At 41.6% G+C, this 27,304-nt stretch overlaps 1 protein-coding gene across 1 annotated transcript in view; it reads left to right on the top strand.

Annotated features, from left to right (window-relative positions):
- bsnb (bassoon (presynaptic cytomatrix protein) b) overlaps nt 1-27,304 on the top strand; it is a 65,372-nt gene that overhangs the window by 14,580 nt on the left and 23,488 nt on the right. The window contains exon 3 of the mRNA XM_079579386.1: nt 7,719-8,546. Coding sequence (XP_079435512.1) covers nt 7,719-8,546 — 828 coding nt within the window. The remainder of the gene's footprint in view (nt 1-7,718; nt 8,547-27,304) is intronic.

The raw sequence follows: 27,304 nt of genomic DNA, 5'->3' as shown, positions 1-27,304 counted from the left end.
AAAAAATGACTTGCAGATTCTGACCGAGAAATAAATCACCACTGTTCAAAGATTCTGTGCAAACAAGTTTATAGACCCCATTAGCAAAAATAGAACAACACCGAGCACTTGAGGGTGAAATAAGTCTGAGAGACTCAAGTGGACAAACAGTGTGAAGTGGGTCAGGAATCCAGCTGAGACGCTACTTAGTGAATTTTGCATAAAATACCAGAAGACGATTTTGTAAAAAAAGAACAAAATCTGGGACACGGGTTAGCCCATAACTCTGAGCAAGTCTGTGCTCCCTCACTCTCTCACAGCCAGGTAAACTTCATTTTTTTTTTCTTTTTTAATCAAATGGCAGCTTATTTTGACAGGTGCTAAATTAACATGCATAGGTCTAAACTCCAGGGTTACCGTGTTTTATACTTAATAATATTTGTTATCGCTTTAGATTAAGGTGTGTTCATTAAGTATTAATAAGCATAAGTAATCATTTTACCAGACAGGTACGTATCAACTTGTCTAAGCTCAGGCAAGAACATATCTCAGTATGGAAAAATGGTGGCCTGTTCCTTTAAGGTAAGGGTTGGGTTAAGGATTGGCTATGAAAAAGCATCTTATTAATGGCCTATTAGTAGGTTAACAGATAAAAGTATATTAAGTAGTGTGTTCATACTTTACAAGTATATTATTAATGCTTATTTATATGTTATTAATACTTAACCAACACACCTTAATATAAAGCGTTGTTGCGAAGTATAAACTGCAGACTTTGTAATTTACTTATTACAACCATTGCAAGATCAAATTATTCTATTGAAGTAATACATTTTCGCCTACAAACGAACTACAAAGTGTTTCTTGGTGGTGGCAACTGATCGGTAAGTGTTGCCAGAAGTTGCCTAATTAGCGCGGCTCTCTGACAGACATCCTCATTTTGTCTCAACCTTGTGTCACGATTCTCAGCAAATGAGTTACATATTGACAAAAGAAAAAAATCCTTAGCTGCTATACACATCTTGTCAGACACCACATACAAATAAATGAGCACTTTACCACAGTATGTCCTCTGTAGTAGTTATACAGTTGCACACAGAGTCTAGGAAAAGCCCAGCGCACTATCTGCATTACATCGTAAAGGCATTTATTATGAGCTGTCCCTTTTCCCATACAGGGCCAAATTCAATCTCATGCACGGCCACTCTGAATCACGTCTCACACTGTCCTGAGTAATACCGCAGCAGTGTGGGTTAACAATGCCGACACACCTGACAGCCAATAAAGCACCGTGAGTTTCAATGTTATTCCCGCATTATTTTGAATCAACTGCGGCTCTCGTCTGGTAAGCATTGCGAGGTAAATCGCATAGAGATGTCGTTAAGTTGCTTGTAATGCGATACTTGTGTCTGCCTCAGCAACTTTGATGAAGACATTGACAGAGGAGAGGGAAGCGGGACAGAGGCATCGGGTGGAATTTCAATGTCTTTTGGGGTAATTTGCAAGGAATTGATAAACCACTTCATTCGCAGCATCTTGGGTCCTAAAGTGCAGCGTTCAGCATGTTGTGTTTGCTGCTGTGTTGATGTGGGTGCAGCATTTCGAGCTCTGAGTGAACACACAGATGTTTTTTTTTGGGTGTCCACTTCTGAAACACAATCCATTCACGTTGGAGCACATTTGAGTTGCTTTCCAGGGATTGCCTTTGCTCTCAATATATAAAAGAAAGGATGTGTTTCTTGTGTGCATGGAGGTGTCCAGTACAAAAGGACTTCTCTAATAATAGGATACTCGGCTAACTTGACTGCTGCATTTGATACAGTGGATCACGACTTTATTTCTATCACGCCTTGAGCTGTCTGTATGACTCAAAGGCACAAAAAAAAAAAAAAATTAAGAACTTGGCTCATGCTCCCGATTTGCGTCATTGCTTCATTGTAGAGGGTCCATTTTGGGCCCTTTGTTATTGTTTTTGCATCTTCTAAATGAGATTAGAGAAAGCAGTTGGTTATCATTTTAATGCTGACAATTTGCAAATGTATGTGCCACTCAAGTCCAGTTCTAAAGGGTCATTAAGGCCCTTGTTTGATTGTCTTTAAAGGGACTATACAGAGTTTAAAAATTTTCCTCCCCCTACATGTTCCAGCAATGTCCTAATGTGTAGAATGAGCCCAGATCTATTCACCACAACTGCTGCTAAAATCCTGCACTGTCACTCAAAACTGTATTACTTCGGGTCCGAATTGCCGTCATGCACGAGCTTAATATAGAAGGTGCAGGTACATGTATGACCTGAGGTGGCAGTAGTGAGTTTAAAATGGCTAACTTGCATCTAGCCCCTTTAAGGAATACATGGATTGATATTGATAGTTGTCAACTTGCCCTGTTTACATCGTTCAGAATATAGTGTTGCATTTGTTTAATCATAATGAAAATAATATACCACCACAAGTACCATATTTTCCAGAATATAAGTCACACCAGCCAAAAAATGCATAATGAAAGAGAAAAAAACCCTAATAAGTCAGTCCGGGGTATAAGTCGCACCAGCCCTGGCAACTACCTGGGCATGGAGGCGTAACTTACAAGCCTCTCCCGGCATCATGTTGTTCGAGCTCTCATTTGCAAACTCATTCTTCTAGCTGTGGCCATCGAGCATTTAGCCCATGATTAGCTTTTTTTGTTTTCTTTTGTTTTCATTGCAGTAAGAGAGTAACCTCCGCTTTTCGACACTTCCTAACGTTTTTTCTGTTGCTCGATTACCATTTCAAAAAAAATCTTCAGTAGTACATGAGTAGTACATACTGGTACACAAGCCTAGAGCACCCTCTAGCGGCTGTCAGTGTGAAAATAACAAACATGTGAAATTACATATTTTGATATATAAGTCGCGCCTGAATATAAGTCACACCCCCGGCCAAACCATGAAAAAAAGTGTGACCTATAGTCTGGAAAATACGGTACTCCAAAATGAGGCTCGATTAAAGAGCAATGACCAGCTTCAAGCCTTTGTTTAAAGATTTAAAAATGGCTGCACATGTAAAAAATAAAATAAATTAAAAAACCTCACTGGGGCTCTATGGAATGGATATCGGGAATATACCTGCAGCACAGCGTGTAACTAAAGATAACTAAGAGTACTCCGCCCCGTGGTTTACTATTTGTTGACATCTTGTGCTGCAGAAGTCGGCAGCTCCAACAGCCAGGGCCCCGTTAGTCACCATCCACAAAACTCATGCAAGGAGAAATAACACCCTGTATGGTTCAGTGGAAGTGGCAGGCAAAACACGTTGAGGTGCGTGCTGTGGTCTACTATTACATACCACAACTACAACTATGACTACTACTACTACTACTATTACTGCAACAGCTGTGTTCAACATTCAAAACGCAAATTTTATTGATATATTCTACAGAGAATGTTTTCGCAAATGCTACAGTATCGTATCTTGTCATGGACTAATAACTGACCCACTTAGAGGAATTTCTCTAGGAGCCCCTGAAGATGAGTGTTACAGTTTTATAATACAAATAGATGCAGTATGAGTTTGATGTGGGTCCAAGTCTCTGTGGTCCCTGCTGCTGCTGCTGAAGGCTCTATTTCTGGAGCTGGTTCTTGGTGCATCCTGTTGGCGCTCATGCTGACTTCCTGCACAACCGTGGGCTCCAGCGTGGCCTTGTGACCTTTGCATCACCACGGTCCATAAATACACCGGCATATCGTTTATGTGTGAAGGTAACAGGCTGCAGGGCACTTATACAGCGCTTAGTAAAAGAGATGGTTTTGTGAAAGGTTATGCCGAGGGAAACCAAGGAAGATTTGCAAAGGGACAAGTAAGATTTGTCTTATTAGGTACGTGAGTGTCTGAATGATAATAAAAAAAATAAAGAACTGTCTAGAACTGGGATTTAATCCTGAATTGTAAAGAGCCTATTAATATATTAATGAATAAATACAAATGTATAATTAAAGATAAACAGCATTCTTCAACATTGCAAATAATAATAATAATTAAATTTTTTGTTTTCTCTTTTATTGTCCAATCAGAAATCCAAAATCACTTTTAGTGCCATATGTGCAAATAAGGGTATATAGGTTTTTGTATTGAATCTCCACCATGAAGTTTACATGTTTATATCAAATCATACTGATAACAAGTGCACTGCATATATTCACAGTTTTCACACCACTTTACATGGCGTACCAGTTGTTTTTTGCTGTGGTTCACGAGCTGATTATCCAATCATGAAAACAGAATGAGCAGGTTGTACAGCTAAAACCAGCTTAAAAAACACTCTCTCAGATCTAAACACTCACCACTAAAATCCCAGCACCTGTCCCCATGTCAAGTGTTGGTGCAGACTCAAGTCGTCAGTGAATTTAGGAGGTTCTGAGCTTTCAAATAAGAAATGACACGTCCACAGAGTGATATTTAGATGGTAAAAAGTGCTCAACAATATACATACAGTATCCTACGTACTGTATCGCCATTAAAAAATGATATCCTGTTTTTGAAGGTATACACCAGAGGACCAAGGGTATGTTTCCTTTGATCATATCAGATTTCACATATCCACGAGAGAACTGCTTCAGTCATAACCCGGGTGACGCAGAGAGAAACGAGGGGAGGCAGAGGAGAGTCACTGAAATTGATGAATCGCTGCTCGCCCTCTCTGCAGCTGCCTTCTCTGCTTTTCCTGTGTGCCATTTAACCAATGGGTTTAACCTGATTATTACAAGTCTAATTTCCTCAAAGAAAAAAAACAAAACAAAAAACCAATGAAGGTCAATAATCATGACCGCACGAGGAGGTGGCACTGGCCAGGCTGTGATTGGATAAAAGCTCCAGCATGTGTTGTGGTGTTGTGTTGCTTATCTCACTGTCCACAAATACGCAGCCTGTCCCCCGGGCGCACCTCTGCTCCAAGCTTCTCAGTTTGCCTTTGATTGACAGTGAAAAGCAAGACAGGGCCTCGACCAGGTCTCAGCACTCTGCTCACATAATGGCAGACAGGCTGTTACTGAACATCGGTTGAAGAAATACATTAAACTGTTGAATAGTGTCTTTGAAAAAAGCCCACGATACATAACAAAATGACAGCGTAGAGCTCGGTAATGTGTCATATTATAGGATTAGTGGCATATAAGAAACATAAGCTATTGTTCACATAAATAAAATATTTGGACAGTTTTGGCTAATGTTATTCTATGGAGGTAGCTGCGCACAACAAACATGGCAGATTTGAGCCCTGACGTTCAACTTAATACATACAACATATGGTTTTCCAATATAGACAATATAGGTATAAACAAAAATGCAGTGGCGTGTCCGCTTGACCAGGAATAAATGCCGGACCAACCAACCAACCACTCACTAATGCTAGCACCACAACAAAATGGATTGGATTTTGTTACTTACAAAATGCCAATAAGCATTATAGTTATGATTATTATAGCATTAATATTCATTTTAATTTGTGTTCTATAAAGAAGCTATATAGTCTTAACAATCAGTGGTTAGTGCGGCATAACTATAGGCTTCTTCTAATGATTTTGCGGTGCTAGAGGGGTGTGCTAATAAGGAAGAACTGGCACAAATATTCTTCCTCATGCTTCCTCAGCCCCCAGTGAGTGGTGTGAAACCTGAGGTGGCCCTTGCCCCCCCTGGCCACCCCTAGACACGCCACTGCAAAAATGGCAGTAAAAAATTATACTATTTTTCTTTATGTTCTGTGGTAAAACTATTCAATATAAAGTGGAGACATTGAGTTTCTCTTTTGAGTAAGACTGACAAATCTTTGCTCTATTTACATGCTACAGCTGTTGTTTTCAATACAGGTTCAGTAAATAAACGCTACGCCCCTCTCCAGATGATAAATCATGTTGTAGTGCACATGACCAGAACAATAGGAGAGAAGGCTGGCTGTTCTTAGGCTGCTCATGTCTGGGTGTGGCTAATGCACTTCCAGGCATTACAGATGCATTACCCAAACACTCTTCTTGTTGTCAGTCCTTCAATCTCAACCCTTCAGCCATAATGAGCACCTCCATAAGGTGGAGACCATTTATGTATTTTTCCAAAAGTCAAAACAAAACAGAGCCAAACGACCTGAAATGAAAAATAATTAGCCAGCTGGGTCATCTTACGAGCTACTGTACGTTGGCCCTCGGCTGCTAATTGTTTACAAGTCATTAGAAGCAACCGGTCAATAAGAACATCACTGACTGAACAGCATCGTCTGCAAGCGTGTCTGGTTTTAGCATTGAGACGTATTTGTTGTCTTGTAAATGTGAACTTAAATTAAACTTGGCATCCTTTCCTTTTATTTTGTCATTTTAAAGTAAATTGTTTGATTGTTGGTCTGTTTGTCTCAGATAATGGCCCCTCTGTGGTCTATAGTGTTGTGTCTTGTTTGTGGATCAATCCCTGGCCCGTACCCCGGGATCTCAGAGGCATTTGGATCCACACCGGACGTGAGAATATCTTTCCCGGCATTTTGTTGCAAATTTCATCATGTTTCTGAATTTTACTGTAAAAATGATGCCTCTTAACATCAGTGGTCTACCCTCGAATGATCTTCATGTCCAGAGCATCCATCATAGCCCACGCCTTCTCTGGCTTTCTCTGACCACATTCATAATGCATCACAATGTTATGTAATGAGCAGGACTACAGTTGACTACAATAGTGTGGCAGCTGTCAGAGCACCAGGGCGCCAATTACCACATACTACACAGACACATGAAGTCACCGCTGCTGCTTTGTCATTTTCACCTTCATATTTTAACAGAGGCCAGAGTGTAGGACAGAGGGGACAAAGGCAAGAGATGAGGCAGGGTTGGTGGACGTAAATGTGGACCTCTAACAAGAGACAAAGAAAGCATGCCTGTTGGTAATATAATCGACACAATGTAAAGACTGGGCGAAAGTCAGGTGACGATACGGACACAGGGCGCCAAAACTAATGTTCAGTTTTTATCCGAGTTCGAAGAATTTGGTGGTGACTAATTTATGACCTAATTTATTTTTCTGAAAATCTGAAAATACCAATACAAGATACAAAACCATCCATTATGTTTAAAAAGGTCGCACGCTGCATTTGACACAGCCTTCGATAGATACAGACGGCATCACGTCCTAGAAGGGGGCGTGGCCTCGCAGAAGGGGAAAACATAATCTTTTGGGAAATACAATTTTTCACTATTTTCAGCCATTTTCTGATGAAATTTAAACTTATTTATCACATACAAATAAAGTCAAGTCTAAATCGGGTCCATATGGATGTTTATTCACAGCAGATTGTTCAGTAGAAGCGAAAAAACAGCAGTGCTAGCGTTAGAATTAGCACAATGCTAGCATGAAGCATCATGTTAGCATTCTCCGTTATTTATATATTTATGGGCTGTTGAACCACTTTGCTCCTCTCCATGTCTTTGTATCTTTATTTAGAAGAAAACTATATTCATAATTCAGCATTTGTTAAAGTGTTTTTTTTAATAATTAGAAAAAGTTTTGATTTTCTCTAAATTGTTTTCCACCTTAACTATTTTCAAACATGACCATATATGGCCGATTCCAGAGATGCCGTCTGTATCAATCCCGTAAGTTGTAACTCTCCTGCGCATTGAGCTGTACTTTTGATTCAGGGGAAGACAGACGTTAGTTATTGAAATGGAAATGGGGGAAGGCGGGCCACTGCTTCGTTTCTCACGTCATGTATTGTTGTGTTTTTTACAGGTCCAGGAGTGGCTGTGTCTAAACTGTCAGATGCAGCGAGCCCTCGGGATGGACATGACCACACCACGCTCCAAGAGTCAGCAGCAGCTCCACTCCCCCTCACAAGCAGCCAAATCAGACGTCCCACCACATCCCACCACACCCCAACCGCAACCCCCGTCCCAAACACACCAACCGCAACCCCCGTCCCAAACACAACCTGCCCCCAGACCCCAACAACAACAACAACAACAACAACAACAGCAACAGCAACAGCAACAGCAACAGCAGCAAATCAGGCCTCCCACTAGCATGGCCAAAGCCCCGTCTCAACCCGACTTGTCCCGCAACTCCCCAGCCCACCAACCACACGCCCCCCGGCAAGACCAGACGCGCAGTGCGGGGAGCTCGCCGTCTCGACAACCTCCTCCCCCAGAACAGACTTTTGGGAAATTGTTCGGCTTCGGTGCATCTCTGCTAAACTCAGCCAGCAATCTCATATCCGAGACCATTGAAACGATTGAACCCCAACAACCACAACCCCCCAAAGCTGCCCCCAAACCCAGCCCGAGTACCGGGGCGCTGGCGGGGAAAGCGCCGGGGCCTCAACAGGCACCTCGAAGTCCCTCACAACAACAACAACAACAACAACAACAACAGCAACAGCAGCAGCAGCAGCAGCAGAAACCTCCCCCAGCAGAGCCTAAAGCCAAAGTGTGCTGTCCGCTATGTAAGACCACGCTCAACGTAGGGACCACAACGGAGACCCCCAACTACAACACGTGTACGCAGTGCCACGCCCAAGTGTGCAACATGTGCGGATTCAACCCCATGCCTCATCTCGTCGAGGTAAGTGGTTCGTGCTTTGGTTTTCCCACATCTTCCATTGCTTTATTTTCCTTCTTTTGCCTGGGCAGTTTACAGTATCAACATTCGACAAGCATAGAGGTTGTAGAGGTTGTAGAGGTCTAAAGTGGAGGATTAGCAGGTTTTATACATGTGACAGTCTGTTAGATTACAAAGTGAGGAGAGAGAGAGAATGATATTGGGTTGTGCCACAAAGCCACTCCTACGTTTGCAAAGTGAAGAGAGCGAGAACAAACTTTCACAGGTAAATGAGTGTCTGGAATCAGCCAAGGGTGAGATATTGTTATATATTATTACTTACGTTATGTCATATTTCAGACCCAGGCAGTCAATTATGCACAATCCATTACATTTTCAAATCATCTAAACTTACACACTATCACTTTAAACGACCCCATGAGATGTGATTAATTGTGCTTCCCTTAATTATCATAATAATAGCCGTTGTAACTTAAGTGTCGCATTTGTGAGCGATAAAATAAGAGCAGCAGCCTGCCAGAGGAAAGAAGCAAAAGAATGGTTTGGAAATAGTGAAATGAAATATCCTCCGCCTCGATGTCACATTTATCACCATGTAAACAATTCACTTTTATTTATCTTGCTTAGACTTCATTCAGGGAAAAGCGCTGCCTCCCGGTTCACGTTTATGAGTTTTTATGAGTCCTTAATAATAGAAATCTGTTGCTCTGTTGCTGTTGAGAGCAAAGCATTCTGGGCTTTAGCCTGACTTTAAATATTGTTTGGCTTGGTCTGTTTTCGATGTCAGTAATGATCTTGTTACAGGGTTTCTGCAGTCGGACAATGTCTCCTTTTGCTATGGTGCTTTCCTTAGAAAATGTTTTACTCAATTGATGTATAGAAAAAAAAACACATTTCTTGGAGGTGTCTGGTTTATGGCTCTTGACAAGTGGTAAACCAGGATTAAACGAAGACTTAAAACAAGACCAATCTGGACTAAATCAAATTAATTCCAGGACTAAACAGTTTAGACTAACTGGTGCTCTTGGACTAATGTTAATAGTCTAAATGATTGCACCAAAGTCAGGTCAGACCATCCCAGTCCAAAATAGCACTGAAGCATTAAACAATTGCCAATAAGACAAAATGGAGTGTTTGTGCTCCTGTGCTCCTTTCGCAACCCGTCTGTTGTATTGAATTTTGGCAATTTTATTTGTACGAATGATATTTTTTTAAACCTCTTTTATGTCTTTTCTGCAATCATTGTGCAATTGTAAAAGCATCATTGGGGCTACAGATCCTTGATTTGTTTTTCTTTAATTGTGCAAGAAAACGTTGCTTGGTCTCCTTGCCAACAGCCAGCACAAATTAGTCATAACCTACCCCCCTGCGGGCCGAATCTAAATTGTTGAAGGGCTCCCCTGGTCTTAATAAAGACTAATAAGTATTTTATGAAAAAAAAAGAAACATCCTTGCCTAAACTCTGAATGGCAAGACTGAATCACATTCCGCTCTTCTGGACGCCTTCTCTTCTGTTTGGTGACCTGTTGTTGATATTTAGTTGGACGTTGATTCACATTGTGAGTAAGTGTTTGCCCCTGAGGTTTCCCAGACGTTGCCTACAATGTGCAGCAGGAAGCTTATCTAGTCAAATGTAATCATGCTAATATTGACGAGTCACATACAGAGGTTAGATGAGGCTGCTGCCTTTTGAGTCCTTTGCCATGACACTCAAGAACAGGGAGGGGCCAAATTTCACCCCAAGTCGAGCAATAACAGGGTTTAATTATGCAAATGCATCTGACTGAATGATAGCACTAATAACAGCTTTCTGTGGAGCGCTGTCTCTTTTATGGCCAGCCTTGTCTTCACAGGCATCTGGTTGTCACAGTCACAGTGGCCATTCACACAGTGCAATAGACGCAGAGATAATGCTGTCAGGCATCTCCTCCTCTGAGGTGGGCAGAGTAGACAGCAAACTTACGTCAATAAGAGTACTGTTTCTTAAAAACCAAGTAGATGATTGATCAGTGCTTGAACTCCTGGTCAGGCAGACTACTCACACTGCTGTTTGGTATTAATGTTATTGAAACACATTAAATAATGTTCAGCTTCTGATACTCAATAAAATAATTAACAAAAAAATACAAATAAATGACATCCATCAGATAGACAAATCAATAACCACAAATCATCTCAATTTTCACATGCAGCACATATTGCCCTGCCCTCAGTGTCATGGCTTTGAGCATCGAAATTAAAAGGAGAAATGGTTTTCAATCCTAACCTAAGCAGACAGTAAACCGGCTTTTCCGGTAAACCTTTCAGCCATTAGACATTACAAATTATGAATAATCCAGGTGATTTCTGCTGCAGCCCTTTGACCGTATGTAGGTGATGTCAGAGCCTGATCAGAAATCATTAATGAATGTACACGCCTTTGTTGAAAAGTTAGATTACATTACATTACCTTAACTTTATTGTCCACCTCGGTGGAAATGTGTCTTTGGTTCACCACAGTCACAAAAACACACTGCTCTGCTAAATGCTGAATCAGTTTTTTCTTTTTGTGGTGTTGGATGTATATCCAGTGGCCACTAAACATCATCTTATAATATGTTAATAATAGAGAAACCACAGAAATTATATAATATAGGGACTGGCTTCCCATTTGTAAGGGGATAGGACGCTCAATTCAAACAGGTCCACTAACAGAAGTACGCAGGCTCAGATAGCTACAGGCCATTTGATTGAGTTTGGATCTCAACAATTTGCTGAATGTTTCTCCCTGCTCTTTAACCCTGTGCTGTCCTGTCCAATAAAGCTGACGGGCAAAAAAAAACACAAAACATTTCACAGCATCATTTTTGCAATCTAAATAAGACGTACAAGTAAAAGGTAGTATCACCGTATTCCCAAAGTTACTGGAGTGTCACGTGTCATTTGTGCCATTCTTGGCTACTGGACATAACACATTGACCATCTTCTCCTTATACAATCATTTTATTAAAGGCTGCATTTCTTCTCGACTTGTTTTGATCCACAACTCAATGAAGGGTGAAGCCAGTTCATTTCCGAACCTGCGAGTGCTTTGTTTTTATTTGCCGTGCGAGCTGCCGGCAGATGCGTGGTGGCAGCGGAGTGGGTGAAAACCATTTGGACATAGTGTGACGCTTTGTGCTTTGGATTGAGCTCCCAGCGTGAATGCCACAGACTGTTTGGAACATTCATTCCCATAGCCCGCCTTTAAACGCTATTCTTTCCCCATGGATGGCTTTTCTCGAGACATTCCTGTTCTCGACTGCTACCTACCGTTTGTTTTGATCAATGCCTTCACTGAGGAGACTTTTTGAGGAGAATTTCAAAAGGCAGCAACGTGCATGTGTCCGACTTCCTACCAGATAGTGTTAGTAAATAGTAATGTTTTGGGAGGAAATTATAGGGAGAGCTTCAGAGGCAAGCAGGGGTGCCATAAAATTGAATACAACTTGAAATCACTGCTGTATGAAAAGATATATTCACACAAACCATGCTCATATGTTCATTATAAGAATCAGTAACGTTATGCAATCATTGGACAATATTTCACATTCTTTTTCACATTCCCCAGTGCCTGCAAGCTCATGTTTTGACTGCATTAATCATCTGTTTGAGCTGACATATTAATTAAAGTGCTATAGAAAAACAGTAAAGGTTGACCACATGTGATATACAATACACGTCATTTTACCAGCCGAAGCATATAGACTCGGTAATTACAAAGTGTCCCTGAAGGCATCTCACGTCACCAGCACTCGCGTTGAAAATGCATTCCTCAAATATAGACCTCGACAATAAATAATTCACTAAATAAGACGCATTCGCTTAAAATGGTTTCCCTCGGCGTCTCGGTTTGGTCGTGCAATGTTGGGAGAGTGTGCGCTTTAGTGTCTACAGTTCAGAGGGAGACTGGAAGAAAATAGTCTTGTGAGAATGGGAGATTTCACATTAATTAGTGCTGAAACTCACGAGAGACCTAAAATAAATAACACATCCTTGCTGGGGATTCTTTTTCCAACACACATACATAATGCAATGCACATTTCAACAGGAACCGTATTATATCTCTGAGTTGCCGCCACATGAACACGCTTTTTCACTAAAGATAGAGAAAGATGATTAAATTGTGCTCATGTTGGCATCCACAGGGCTATGCTAATTACAAGGGGCAAATTTACACTTCTTAATAAGATTCTAATAACTTGTTAGTAATCAGTTGATTTTCTTTATGAATAAATATTTTGCTCTGGTGATTAAAGATGCATATGATTAGAGTAATGTAGGGCCTATCGGTAAAACAAAATGGCGGTGTCACATTTAGGGACTGGAGACCGCCATTCCAGCTTCTCGCGATGAGATGTACGGGGCACAATGGACACAACCACGCCATGCTGTATCAAGTGTGTGGGTGATGACTGGCAGCACAATGGAAACTTTCAGATGACGATATTGTGACTGGTGTTGACTGGATAGGTGAAGTTTTGGGGTCCTTGGTTAAACTGTGGAATTGGGCGGCTTTTTAAACCTTGCCACAAATGGAAAATAAGGGTCCATGTTTGTTGCCATGCTGTTATCTTTAATAGGCTTATTTCTTGGCAAAAAAAATAACTATTCTAAATATTTTTCTGATTTGTTCATTTATCCATATACGTTCGGGGTGGGTTTGGCTGCCGAGACCTGGACCCTGACTGGACCTAAACCCAGGCTTAAACCTTTTGATTTATTGCTAGGCTTGCTCTAGTTATTAACTAAAGCTACCTTCACTGCAGTTTTGGGAATGCTTTTACACACACTAACCTTAATGTCACCTGTAAGGAAAATATCATCTGCATTTGAAAGGGAACCCATCTCCAGATGTCGAGCCAGGTTCTTGGTACTTAGCTCTAGTCCATTGTGCATAATTTAGATTGATTGTGAAGATTCACTTATCATGAGAACATGTAAAACCCACGCCTGGATTGTCAAATTTTCCTCAAAACACAATAAACAGAAACCTTTTTGTTGTTTCAAAATAACTGTACATCGTCTGAAGATTTGGATATAAATAGATAGACATTCCCAATGGTGGGGCAAAACCTACTCAACCATGATGATTAATTCAATTTCCGACTGGGTTAGCTATTAGCATATACGGTTTGCTAATTACAGTGAGGGGAAGGCCCGACACAATGCCTCAGTTTCTTAGCAGTGTCACTCAACATTATTGTTCCCATTGCCAGTTTTCCCACATACCAGACATTGTATTCCCACGGTGGGCCCCGGAGCACCACTGCACTCTCTATTTCTATGATCTACAGCATAATAAATCACGAGTCCGCGTGCTTTTAGGTAGAAGCCCAAGATGGTCATTATGAATTTGGGGAAAAAAAAAAAAATTCAGAGAAGTGTCTTGAAAGGCCAAATTTGAAAACATTTTGCATCAATAATTGACTCTGGGAGAACATGATGAATAGTTTATGCTTTATGTTGAGTGGTGCAGAGAAAGCGCAGCCTTAGTCATGTGCCACGTAAGGTCAGCTTTTTTCGAGAACGGTTACAGTGAAGTCATGTACGTACAGTAACTACATCAGAACACACTGTACTCGAGATTACATCATTCACTTCACCAGTAAATGGTCCAAACAATGACTAAACGCACTTGGACAGTGTGAATCTCAGTTACCATTAAAACGTTAACCTTCTTCAAGGTTAAATATTTTCTAGATGCCAATTCCTGTCAACTATAATAATGAATAAACTAACAATTAAAAAAGGAGATCAAAGGACAAGTTACTGAAATAAATTATTATTATTTCTAGAAAAAGCAATATTGTGAAGAAACCATGGTGTAAAAAAGTGTAGCCACAAAGTGCACCTTGTCCTCAATAATAAAACACTACAATAAAACGATATGCAATTTTAATGCCTTCTTGTCCCTGGCTGCTAGCTTTAAAGGAATAGGCCACCGTTTTTACATACTAAGATATGTTCTTACCTCACTTTAGACGTGTTAATATATCCCCGTCTGGTCTTTGTCCGTGCGCTCTGTCACGCAAACGGAGCACATACGCAGCCTCTCCCACATGTCACATAGCTCCGAAAAAGCTCACGATAGAAGCTACCAAGCTCTTCCACGTGTTCCCTATTTAAATAAAGTTACGTGAAGTGTTTTCATGCGAAGTATATTTACCCAGAAATGTAGCATGTCGATTTTATAAGCAGATAAAAAGGGGGACTATATTGTGAGGCGTAATGATACGAGGAGTAAAACGTCCGCGCAGTAACTCCTAAAGGTTATTGACGGAAGTGAGCGGGGGAAGTCTTTAGGAGTTACTACGCGGACGCTGTGCTCCTCGTATCATTACGCCTCACAATATAGTCCCCCTTTTTATTTGCTTATAAAATCGACATGCTACATTTCTGGGTAAATATACTTCGCATGAAAACACTTCACGTAACTTTATTAAATAGGGAACACGTGGAAGAGCTTGGTAGCTTCTATCGTGAGCTTTTTCGGAGCTATGTGACATGTGGGAGAGGCTGCGTATGTGCTCCGTTTGCGTGACAGAGCGCGCGGACAAAGACCAGACGGGGATATATTAACTCGACTAAAGTGAGCTAAGAACATATCTTAGTATGTAAAAACGGTGGCCTATTCCTTTAAGCCCGTTTAATCTTTTCCTTGTTCCAAGTACAACACATTTAACAATCCGATATTTTTAATGGTTGTGCAAACCGTGCTGAAAATGTTTTGATATTCAAGGTCAAGTCTCTCTAAAAAAAAAAAAAAACACTTTAAGATTACCAATTCAAATGGTAGTTTTTCTGTTAATCGTGTTGCATTGGCGTTGGAATGAGTGTGTACTGTAGCCATCCACCTACGGGTCCGCCATCCCACGCCCACACAGAGCCACTGATAGGCTTCTTCTGTTTTATGCTCAGCTCCGACTGAGTCTGAGCGAGAGCAAAGAGAGACCTTCCACCATCTGTAACTGAGTCTGCAGCAGCTCCATACTGGCTCGCTTTGATGTCCCTCAAACAGACACTAAAGCCGTTCACTGTGTTTCTGCTAAAATAATGAGAGCCGTGCATTTAAATATTGCGGTGTGCGAAAAGAGCATCAACAACAATTAGGCTGCTGTTTTTTATCAATACTTTTACTGAAATGTTACACCAAAAGAACCGTGCTACCGTATATCATTACAAGTAGTACATGTATTTACATAACTTGTGTTCAAAGACAGACACAGATATACGCTTTACATTAACCATAATGATTCAATCTGGAATGCCCCTTTGTGTGTCTAAATTTATACTGTATGAAACCATTTCCTCTTCAGTCCCAACCTACTAGAAAGTAATCATATTGTATCTAATTGCTCTCCATGTTAACAGCTTCAGAGTCATATGGGATTGTGTACCATTCCATGCAGCAAATGTATTTATGCATGCATTGATTTTCATCTCAGTTCATCTCATCTGACTTCAGCTCATCTCAGTTAATGTGTAACCTCCTGGTCCCAGGAAATAACCACAACGATCAGGACATTAAGAATAATTTACAACAGAGCATTAGAAATACTATACAAAACATCTGTCAGAACACACTATTCTGGAGTATTGCAGAAGTTATAATTTTATAATGTAATTTAAAATTAATGTATAAATGCACAACGGAGCCCCTGATGTCGTCAGAGACTCATAGTCCCACTCCAAGCAGTGGGCTCCATCACACGAGGAAATGGAAATGTGAAAGTGCTCCTGAGAAAGAAAACCTTTGGACAGTCAGCCTTTACTGTCCAGGAGCTAAACTGTGGAGCGCCTCGTCTCCAGAGCTGAAACAGGACGTAGATCTGGGGCTTTAAAACACTAAAGCATGTTATAAAAACAGACCAAATGCACTTTGTGTAATGTCAGAATTAATAATGATAAAAACAATAACAGTAATAATAATAATAATAATAATAATAATAATAATAATAATAATAATAATAATAATAATAATAATAATAATAATAATAATAATAATAATAATAATAATAATAATAATAATAATAACAATAATAACAATTCATTCACTCCATACATGGTGGTGATAAGTTACTATTGTAGCCACAGCTGCCCTGGGGTAGACTGACGGAAGCGAGGCTGTCAATCTGTGCCATCAGCCCCTCCGACCACCACCAACCACTCACTCACTCCCTACATTCACCCAGGCTTCCTGGTGTTTCCAAACGGTCTCCCATCCAAGTACCAACAGGCCCTTCCCTGCTTAGCCTCCGAGGCCTGACGGGATCGGGCAGAGCAAAGGCGGTATGGCCCAATGTATTGTTACTGTAAATCTATTTCCTAACTGTGTTGCATTTTAAAAGCCCTTTTAGAGACGGACATTGCAAATTAGTCTTGGCTATAAATATATATACATAAATGTTGTTGTGTGTTACTTGTCAATTGTTCACACTTGTCCCCATCAAATACATGAAATAAATAAATGTCCAACATGTAAGAGTTAGTGCGTCATAGCACCACAGGGACCTGCCTCACGGCGTGCAACATAAAGATGGCCGCTTCAGTCTGGTTCTTGAACCTGCTGGAAGCGTTTTCCAAAGACTGGCACAGGTCTGCGTCTCCCCGAGGAGCTTCATGGATAAAGCCAGATGGCCCTGGGCTTCGTGTTTCCAAGCCTGCCGCGGAGCGCTGGGCCGGCTGCTCTGGTGATGGTGCTGCACGATCACAGACACCCACAGCTCCTCCCTCTGTTTACATGTGGCTGTCTTATGTAGGGCACTTAAGATGGCGATTGTTCTCAAATTTGATTCATCTGCTAGAGCATTATGATTGCATACATGGTCGGTGGTTGAAAGGTTATGGGTAACGGCCACTTGTTTTGCAGTTTGTGCTCCGTTATACAACAAACATTAGCAACAGGACCATCGACTGGATCTATCTATCTATCTATCTATCTATCTATCTATCTATCTATCTATCTATCTATCTATCTATCTATCTATCTATCTATCTATCTATCTATCTATCTATCTATCTATCTATCTATCTATCTATCTATCTATCTATCTATCTATCTATCTGTCTATCTATCTCTTTCTCTCTCTCTCTCTGTCTGTCTGCCTGTCTGCCTATCTGTCTATTTATGTTTAACCTGGACAATTCATAATGAGATGAACAATACTTTTTTAATCCACACACCATGACTTCAGATGATCATTCATTCTTTAAGGCTGATGACTTTCACTAAGGAACTGTGGTTCAAAACAGAAAAAAAAGATCTGAAGAAGGTTCTGCCAAATTTATCTTTGGACATCGGCTCCTGGATTGTGCGATGCTGCTTTTGTTGATGACTTTTACTAACCACTATATAGATTTGAAGATGCTCCAGGCAAGTCATTCATCCATCATACTTTTGGTCCCTGTCAAACTTAAAAGCTTCTCCTGTCTCTAACACATCGACTTCAAGGACAAAACGTTCCTTCGCTGTTCCTAAAGCGCTAACAGGTGCCACAATGAACGGATGATGACATTCACTTCACCCGTCACTGGTCATAATGTTTTCGCCTGATTGTTCTTTCACACATATACTTGATCATTTCTCTTCTGCCCGAACCCTGTGATCTGGACTTGATTTGCAGTGGAAAATTGTTGAACGCCAAGGGCAGGGTTATATTTCATTACATGCTCAAACTTGATTTCTGTCGGGTCTTCTCCAAATGTGTTTTTTGTTTCGGTGCAGATATTGTGGACAGGTGACGGCCGAGGTGCGTTTGATCTCACTTCGTCTTCTTCTTCCTCTGACTGGTCATGCACGGGCAGACTGTATGGCTGTTACACTGTGTAGTCTCTAGATTGTCAGTTTCGCCGACATCCTCTTCCAGTCGGAAAATGAAACCATCTACAACTTGCTCTGCCCATCATTCCTCATTCCCACATTATTTTACAATCCGGGCCAACGCTGTACATGAGTCTGCTACATCACACGTACACTGCCCTCCGTCACATGTTTCACCGCATTCATTTGCGTCCCTCCTCGTCGTGTCTTCATGCTTTTAGTCTGAGGCGGCCTGCTCCTGCTGCTGCTGCTGCTGCTGCTGTTGACACATTGATTGAATTGGCAATTACTTCTGGCTAAATCACGAGCGCTTGACATTGCAACACGGATACTGAGCCCTCTTAATTCAGTCTGCTCTTTGTTGATTTTGCCAAAAAAAACAATGGACTAATGCGAGTACAAGAGTGCCGTGTATTTAGGACTGCGATGTCGTTGGGGGGGTGGGGGTTGGGGGAGCCTCTCATAGTGGGAGCTAATAGCCGTGAGAGTTTCTAATCCTGGATGAGGGACTGAAGCGATCCCCTTGAGTTTGATGCTTAGCCCGAACACACAACAGGAAAAACATCCACCTACACAGACGTGAGAGTCGTGAGCGGAGAGTGAGCGTGATTAGACAAGACAAATACCGCGTGTGCTAAATCAAGCTAAATCATTTCCTTATATAATTTGGAGGAAGTGTCCCCCGCAGCCATCTAAAAATACTTTGTTCAGGATTACAATAGTACTGAAAGTTTGCCGGGGCATGTTTAAAAGCAACTCCTTCATTTTGTGTCAGGAACATGATGTGATGTCCGGGCTGTAATTAAGTATGGCACAGGAACAACTCGGGACTGATGTTTGGCTGGAGGGTCATGAATGCCACAGGAGCGACAGCTGTACACAAGCGGAGGTTTTGGAATCAACTGAGAATCTCCTTTGCTATGACCATAAACGCACACTTCCCGACCCATGAAACAAAAAAGTTGACTCAAGAAAAAAAGGTCATACTTTGATGTTTTGTTGGACTGTCTATAGCTTTGATTACAGCACACATTCACTGTTCAAAGTTCCCTAAAGGGGAGCCACAGAGCTGAATGAAATCTATTTTTTTCTTTTTTTTAAAAATTGTCCCTCTCACAAATTCAGGGGAGCGGAGAAACAGCAGCATATGACATTATTTTTTTCCTTTTAGGGAACTTTAGGGGCTCCGTACTATTTCGCCAGTTTTATTTTCATTTTCAAGTGTTTACGATGGGAAAGTGTGACTATGCGCAAAGCCTGCCCCAGCGCATCCCAAAGCTTCTCTGGGAGATCTGGACTTTGTGGTGTCCAATCCATGTGTGAGAATCGCGCTCCCTGAACCACTCTTTCACAATGTGACCCTGCCGAATCCTGACATCTTGGAAAATGCCTGTACCTTGTCCTTCAGGATGTTCGGGTAGTTCAGTTGATCTCATTCTTTGGGCACATGTTATTACGTTATTTTATCTTTGCACCACCACTAAGTGTTCATTTTTCAGGTGATGCCTTTGAGCCTGACCTCGACCTCTTCCCAGGACGGGGGGGATGATGCTCGGTGGCAATATCACCCCTTTGATGAATTACTATCTGAGCTGCACAGTGGCCATTTTGAACTTGAATTACTCCTCCTATACATTCCTTCTGATCTGCTGCCTCTCCCACCTCATGAACCTCGATATGCTCTGAAGCCCATACGAGGAGGCTTAATCACCTCTTCAGAAGTCATCATCTTCAAGGTCTAGTGGCTATGCTAACTAGCTTCATACCGTTGTGCTCATGGGCTCGGGGCAGTGACGTGTCTATTTCGCTGTCAGAGGAGTAGAGTTCGGTTTGAGCGAGGCGAGCCGTCCCCTTACCCGACTGCTGGGCCCTCACGTCTCAAAGTATCACTTCAGTCACTTCAGCCTCCTCAGCTCCAGCGTGCACTACCTCGGGCAGGCAATATTCCCTAATGCTTGTATTAGCAGTGTGGGCTCTACGCTCTGCAAATACTGAAAAGCTTTAAAGGGACAGACTGTAGAGTTGTATCAGGGAAAGGGATGGCTCTGGGGTAAGATAATCCCTAATGTGTTAGCACCGCAGCTGCTAGCGGAAGTGCAGATAATCAGAGGTTCTCTGTGGTACAAACGCCACACTCTTGACTTTTCTGGTGTGTTCTTTTGTGGCCAATAGTCTTGTTTGATTTCATTCAGATGCAATACGTGTGTAGGTTATTGTGCAGCCCTATCCTGGTATATCCATCTGTCAATCCAGATTCCGTTTATGTGATTTAAAAACTTTGAGAACGTGTGGTTTAAAACACTAAATCGCATTATGAGAGCATTTGGGAACTGCTTAAAACTGCCTTGAGACCAGAACTGCAGTCGACAAACACAGCCTGACAACTTTTCCACTCGGAAAGGCCCTCCCTCAGCCTCCATTAGTGAAGGCACTATATGCGCCGTTTGAGATGCTCAGGGCTGGACAGCTAACCGAAGACAAATGTTCACAGTGGCTTCAGTTTACAGATGTCTTAGGCTAATTGTGTGTTTCTGGAGTTTTTCAGCAATGCTTTTTAGTAGCGCAGCCGTGGGAGCAGTTACATTATACTCTTTCTGAAATATTTTCATTGTTGGGCTTTATGAGGCTAAATATAACAGAGAAACTGCAGCCCACACTTCCTTTACAAAAGTCTCTCTAGCTCTACCCATTCAAGCCCAAATATGTCTAAAACGTCCTTGTCTCATTTCCTGGAAAGCTACAGTTACACTGGCTACGTCTACATCAGGGGTATCCAAATGTGGCCCCCAGACCAATTGTTGGTGGCCCTCAGACTTCTTGTTGAATTGGCGCACATCTCCTGAGAAGGACACAATTCAAAAAAAATTCAAACCTCAAAAACTAACATTTTATTGTGTGGCGGCAGAGCTGGCATTGTGGTTCAAAGCCTGTAATATAGATGTGGGGCACGGTTTAAACCACTCTGACTTCACTGCAATAGCCACCGATCTTTGACCCCCCACCGTATACACTTCAATACGCAGCCGTCTGTTCTACATGGTCAGAAAAATCATATAATGGGGGATTCAGATAACCCAATAATCAGATCTGATGCGCCTACATTCTCTTCAGAGTTGGTGAGAATCCAAAAACTGTTCTACGTTTGCATTGCAGATTTGCAACTGAAATATCTTCCCACCCCTTCCTTCAATCGGGTCCACCTGCAGAGCCAGGTGGAGAATGACTGCTGTCCATGTGGCATTAGTGTTTTGTGCTTGTGCTGAGTGGAAGCAGCACAGGATGAGTAACTTGAAGGTCTGGGGTTCAAACATTGTCAACTGTGTCTTATTTTCTTTAGTAATAGTAGTTGTAAAGTAAAAAGCAAAGAACAAACTTCAACTTCTATTCAAATGTGCTGAGGAAGAGAAGGGAGCAATGATTTCAACAAGAAATAATCAGAGCTCGGACTCAAACTCACAATAATGACGATGAAGGTCTATTTTTGTTTTTTATTTCATTTTTCAATGTTTTCATAATATCTTTTAAAGCAGTACTAAGTAAGTCTTGCCCCTAGAGGCCATAAGCGCAACTGCAGGTGTCGTAGCAAGTTGCGATTTTTTAACTCATTAATTGTCCTTGAAAGTAAATACTACGCTGATGTTAAAGACAAAGGGAGAGAGGGATATTGTACATCCAATTACACAATGGAGATCTTTTTTTTTTCACTCAAACTGTAAATACTGTTCAAGTGGCGCTAGCCCACAGTTAGCTTTGCCCATTAGCCTGTTAGCTTCTTCTTCGTGATTCTATTAGTGTGCATTGGTTGCTCCGGTCCGGTGGCAGTCAAGTTGCAATTGTGGTTTTCTGGCTAGAGACACCAGGGGGAGATGAAGATGCTCAGAAGATGGTCAGAATTTAAAAATTGTAAACATAAACTAGTATTATTTTGTGTCTAAACTACTGTATGATAAATCTACTCTCAGAAGTACAATTTCTTCAAAAAGACACTCAAGTGTACATGTACTTGAGTAGATGTAGCTGAGTACTACCCTCTTCTGACCTTATGTCCATTAACAGGTTTTTGTTTCTTTGCCCTGGTATTGGCGAAGACTGTATTGAAATCAAGTTTTTAAATTTGTGACAAGCCTTTACTTTGACCTTCTCTTGCTTAATTTCCCCCTGTCTCTGCCCATATCCATTTAGGTTCACCATGGTTAAAACGTGCAGAGAATAAACGTCCCGTACGAGGGATAGAGGGGTGAATGACATGCAGCAAATTGACTTAAGCTGGATTCAAGCCAAGGTCACAGACATTGAGGTAGTACATGTCTCTACGGGTCAGCTCTCCACCAGGGTCAGGATCAGAAATGTAATTATGGGTAGAAAATAAAACAGCTTCTTATGAACTTTACTGACAAGAGAGAGTCATTTGTGGCTTCCAGACACTTTCCAAAGACCTGCTGTACTTGAGCTCAGTGTGACCCTTTGACAAGCTGGTGACTGTTAAAGGTGAGATTACCTGAGGCCCAAAGAGGGAGGCATATCGTCCCCAGTCTCATCCGAACAAAACAAGCGGAAGACGACTTAGTGTCATTTCATTATTCTAGGACATAGCTTTAGTCAGATGAAATGGTCCAGAGTTATAGGATGTGGGATCGTTTAATATAGTGTGTATTGACATGTTTTGGAGGAAATACCAATATCTTGTGACATCATCTACTGGCATCTTTAGAAATATATTGAGTATGAAAAAAATTGTGGTCAATGTTTATTTACCTTTTGTATGCTTCTTCAGTTGGCTGCCTAATAGAGCAGGGGTCTCCAAGTAAATTTAGCTGGGGGCCAAAATATATTGTGTATATGGAGTGTATTGCCGGGGCCCGTAAACAAAAGCTCCAGTGCAATATGTTTTGATAAAATACTATTGAGGAAACTTTTTTTCAATAAATGAATAATAATGAGCCTGACAGGACTGTAACCTTGGCTTACACTTGTATTGCACTTAACAAGCCCGTGTCACAAGTCTCTGCCGCACCGTAGTCATTACTTGTCAGCACTTGGTGGTGGTAAGCTACTATTGTAGCCACAGCCGCCCGGCGGCAGACTGTCCATTTATCACATGGCTGTAATGTGTTGTTTAGATCCTGATCTCCCATTTTGTCAGTGCCCTATACTCGACACGTGTGGAATTCTTTCCTTTCTTTATTTAAAGGGGCTAGATGCAAGTTTGCCATTTTACACTCACTACTGCCACCTCAGGTCATATGTGTAACTGCACCTTCTGTGACAGGGCAGGATTTTAGAGGCAGTTGTGGTGAACAGGTCTGGGCTCATTCTACACATAAGGACATTGTTGGAACATGTAGTGTAGGGGGAGGAAAATACATCATTTTAACATTTTTAAACTCTGTATAGTCCCTTTAAGCTGCCCCCTAGTGGCTGGAGTGAGCATTCTGGTTATTTCTTCAAAAATTCATAACTCCGCACAGGAATGGGCTAGGGCCGCCTGTTGGAGAGCCCTGTTATAGAGAGATAGAGAATTTAGCATTTTATAACTCGTGCTGTCTTAGCTTATGTGACATGGATCCTACACTATTCTACCAGAGCACTGTCTAGTCACACCTTCCATCGAGCGTTTACCAGCCTCTGATGAAAGTGGTAACTTTCAGCGGTAACACAGGCGACAGTGGCAATCAACAACCTCTCTACCACTAGTTTAGCTGCCTTTAACATATGCATCCACTTACTGTGTGCAAATGAACTTGTCATGTGCTAGACGCTGCAATAAGGTTCAGCTTCCGTGGGTTGTCTCTAAGACAAATGCATAGAGCGCCATATGAATTGTGGTCTGGCTGGTAGTCATAGATTTTCCTCTTACAAGTATTATGAGCTGCCAGCACAGTTTAAAATGGGCCGATTTTGTAAAACAGATGTGTGCTTAGAGAATTGACTCTTGTTTTGACTTTGCTATGCTTCTTTTTTTGGGAGGGGAGTTTTTTTTTTCTAGTAGAAAAATCATCTCACTTTCTCATTTTCGGGGAGAAAGAAAATCACCCTTAGCACCAAACGGCTTCTGTCTGATGCCACTGCCAGCCCTACTGTCGGACAAATGCATTCATTCGGCTAAATCTCATTGAGCTGCTGTGGAATTCACAGTCTCATTATCCGCAAGTCAGATGTTAATCAAATCCTGTTAAGGTGCACCACTGTGAAATAGAGGAATACGATTGTGTAATTAAGATGCATCAGGGGTCTTTCAGCCTCGAGCTGAAGAGGGGCCGACCAGAGCAGAGTTACAAAGGAGAAGGATACTTCAAAAATTAGTGTCATTATCATTATTGTTTGTTTGTTTGTTTGTTTGTTTGTTTGTTTGTTTGTTTGTCCCATAAGCTTTAAGGAGCAGCTCAGGTTGAAAGGAGGAATATACACAACAGTGTTCCGCCAAATGTGCAGCAGCCTTAGTACCCTTGCTTAATTTGGCCATTGACATTTTAATGCAGTTTCACGGCCTGATTTGCAAAGCCAGGTGCTAAATTGCAATTACGTACCACTTAAAATTAGCTCATGCCATTTTATAGCGTGTTGCACTTGATTTATTATTAGAAACGATGTGTATTATTAGTGGCGCAAATTAGACATATAGATGAGTTTACACTGGGTAAAAAATCTAGTGTATTATCTACTGTATTTTGCATGTGCACAAACACTTAGTAAATCAGGCCCTATGACTTTTCGCACATTTTGTCCAAGTTCAATCCCACAATAGAATGTCAGTTTTTGTTTTTTTGTTTTTTTTAGGTTACAATTATGAACTAAAAAGTACCATCCCTGGCGATGTGTGACAATCAACAAGAATTGGTGTGAGGGCCGCATTTGGGCACCTCTGCTATAAAATATTGCATATTACCTAATTAAGTGAACACTGATTTTTATAGAGGATTAATGCACTGTTTGAAATAAAGGGCAGAACTGATTTCATAATAGCAAATGACCGATCAAATACCGTATGTCGTTTGAATGGAATTTGTTTCATTCAAAGGCTTTGTTGGCAGGGGTAGGTATATTTGAGGTTTCAATGATTACAATCTGTAAGTCTTTCTCTTAAAAACAGTGTGCCAATACTGTAAGCATGATTATATTATGTCGTATTTTTAAGGGCCAGGTTTAGCCCTCGGATCCCGGTGCTATAGGTTCTCTCCAAACAGATGCTTCTTTATTTGGTGACTGTCCACCACAAGGCCACAGGGACATGCCTTCACACTGACGAGCCTATGGGATTGTTTTTATGTGCCAACGTCTCAGTATCTAAACATCCGCTTCGTCACCAGCAGTCAGCTTCTGTGGGGCCCCGCGAGGAGATGGCACCTGTTGCCCCCGTTGAAACAAATGGGAGCAGACAGAACAAGTAAATAAAGGTCAGAATTCATGACCTGAGCCGGAGCAGGAGCCTCAGTGGGACACAAGCCGCAGCAGAAGCACGCACACACACACACACACACACACACACACACACACACACACACACACACTGTTGGCACATGACACACTCTGACTGTCCTGCAGCACTCTCTGTGGGTGGCACCCGGGAGCTGCACTGGACACAAATACTCTACTAAAAAAAATGAAACGTAGCCGCGACCTGTTGGGATATGTGCTGCAACAACTGTCATTAAGTTTGCATATTGCACATTTTCGCTTTATACCTATTTTCACAATGTGCCTCCCCCACAACCGGAGGGTAGAATAATGCTTGACTTACCAAATCAGTCCCTGTGGCTGTGCTCTGTTAATAAGTATGAGTTTATTTTCTGTAAAGATGGAAAACGCCTGACCCATGTGGCCGCTGAGACCGAGTGGTGCTTGCCCTGTGGCTGATCCTTCATTTCCTCTCTAATCCACAGTGCCGCACACGTGTCCCCATTGAAGGAGTATTCCCCTGGGATTGGCCTACATACCTGCTTACTCCTACTGACCGCTCACGTCACAGTCACACACACATCCCGGTGCACTCCTCCGGCATGTGCACACTCAGCTCTCCCCGGCGCTTTTGGCTCTCTCCATGTTGTAATCTAAATAATGCTGATTGTTAGGTTTTTAAGCTCGAGCATCACTGCACTGAGCACCACTTTGCGCTGCGAGTGCGTGCTAGTAACTTAGATAATAGCATGCAATACATTTGTTTGCATTGGCAGTGGGCTCGGGGAAAAGTTTTTAGACCTCTTTATTTATTTATTTTCTGTTTTTGTAGCACTCCGATACACAAATGGTCCACAGATCTTTTCTATTGAGTATAGGTACCTACTTATACTCTTATGAAGGCTGCACTATGACCAGGTGTTTCCCTATTGCTGCACAAGTCCACCCACACTCACCTCAGCATCACCCCGCTCGCACATATTGGCACTGTTCCCATGTGCACTCGTTCATTAATAATACACGCCGACCCCGTGGCTCCCCTAACCTTCACTAGTGACAAATTCCTCCTGACCTCCGCTGTTGTATGCCTCATTAGAGTTTCTGAGCTTCAGCGCATGTTGGACTGTGATGACCGTCTTACTTTGGTTGTCATGTGCCATCTATTTAACTTCTGACAGTTGGAGCTAGATATCGATGGCTGTGCTTTTAATGATAATGATTAAATGATTTAATTGTCTTCATTTTGCTCATTTAAGCAAAATAAATGGACTGTAACAGGTATGGGCAAAGCTTTTTAACGCAATGGCCAAAAGAACACAGCAGCAGCAGCAGCATACCTTTCTGTAAGGCATTCAAAATGTTCTTCACCCTTTTTGGCTTCTGCATTTGGTCATGTTTGTGGGACGGATGAATCATTTCAATCTTTTTTTTTTAATAAAATGTTTTATTGATGACAAAGCTAGTTACTTTTAGCCTTAGCACTAAAACAGTAGATACTGTATTTGTTTGATAATTTAATTATTGT

The sequence above is a fragment of the Gobius niger genome (assembly GCF_951799975.1).
Source record: "Gobius niger genome assembly, chromosome: 20".
NCBI classification, from domain to species: Eukaryota; Metazoa; Chordata; class Actinopteri; order Gobiiformes; family Gobiidae; genus Gobius; species Gobius niger.
Note: the sequence above shows the minus strand (reverse complement) of the source record. Positions and strands in the feature narration are given on the sequence as shown.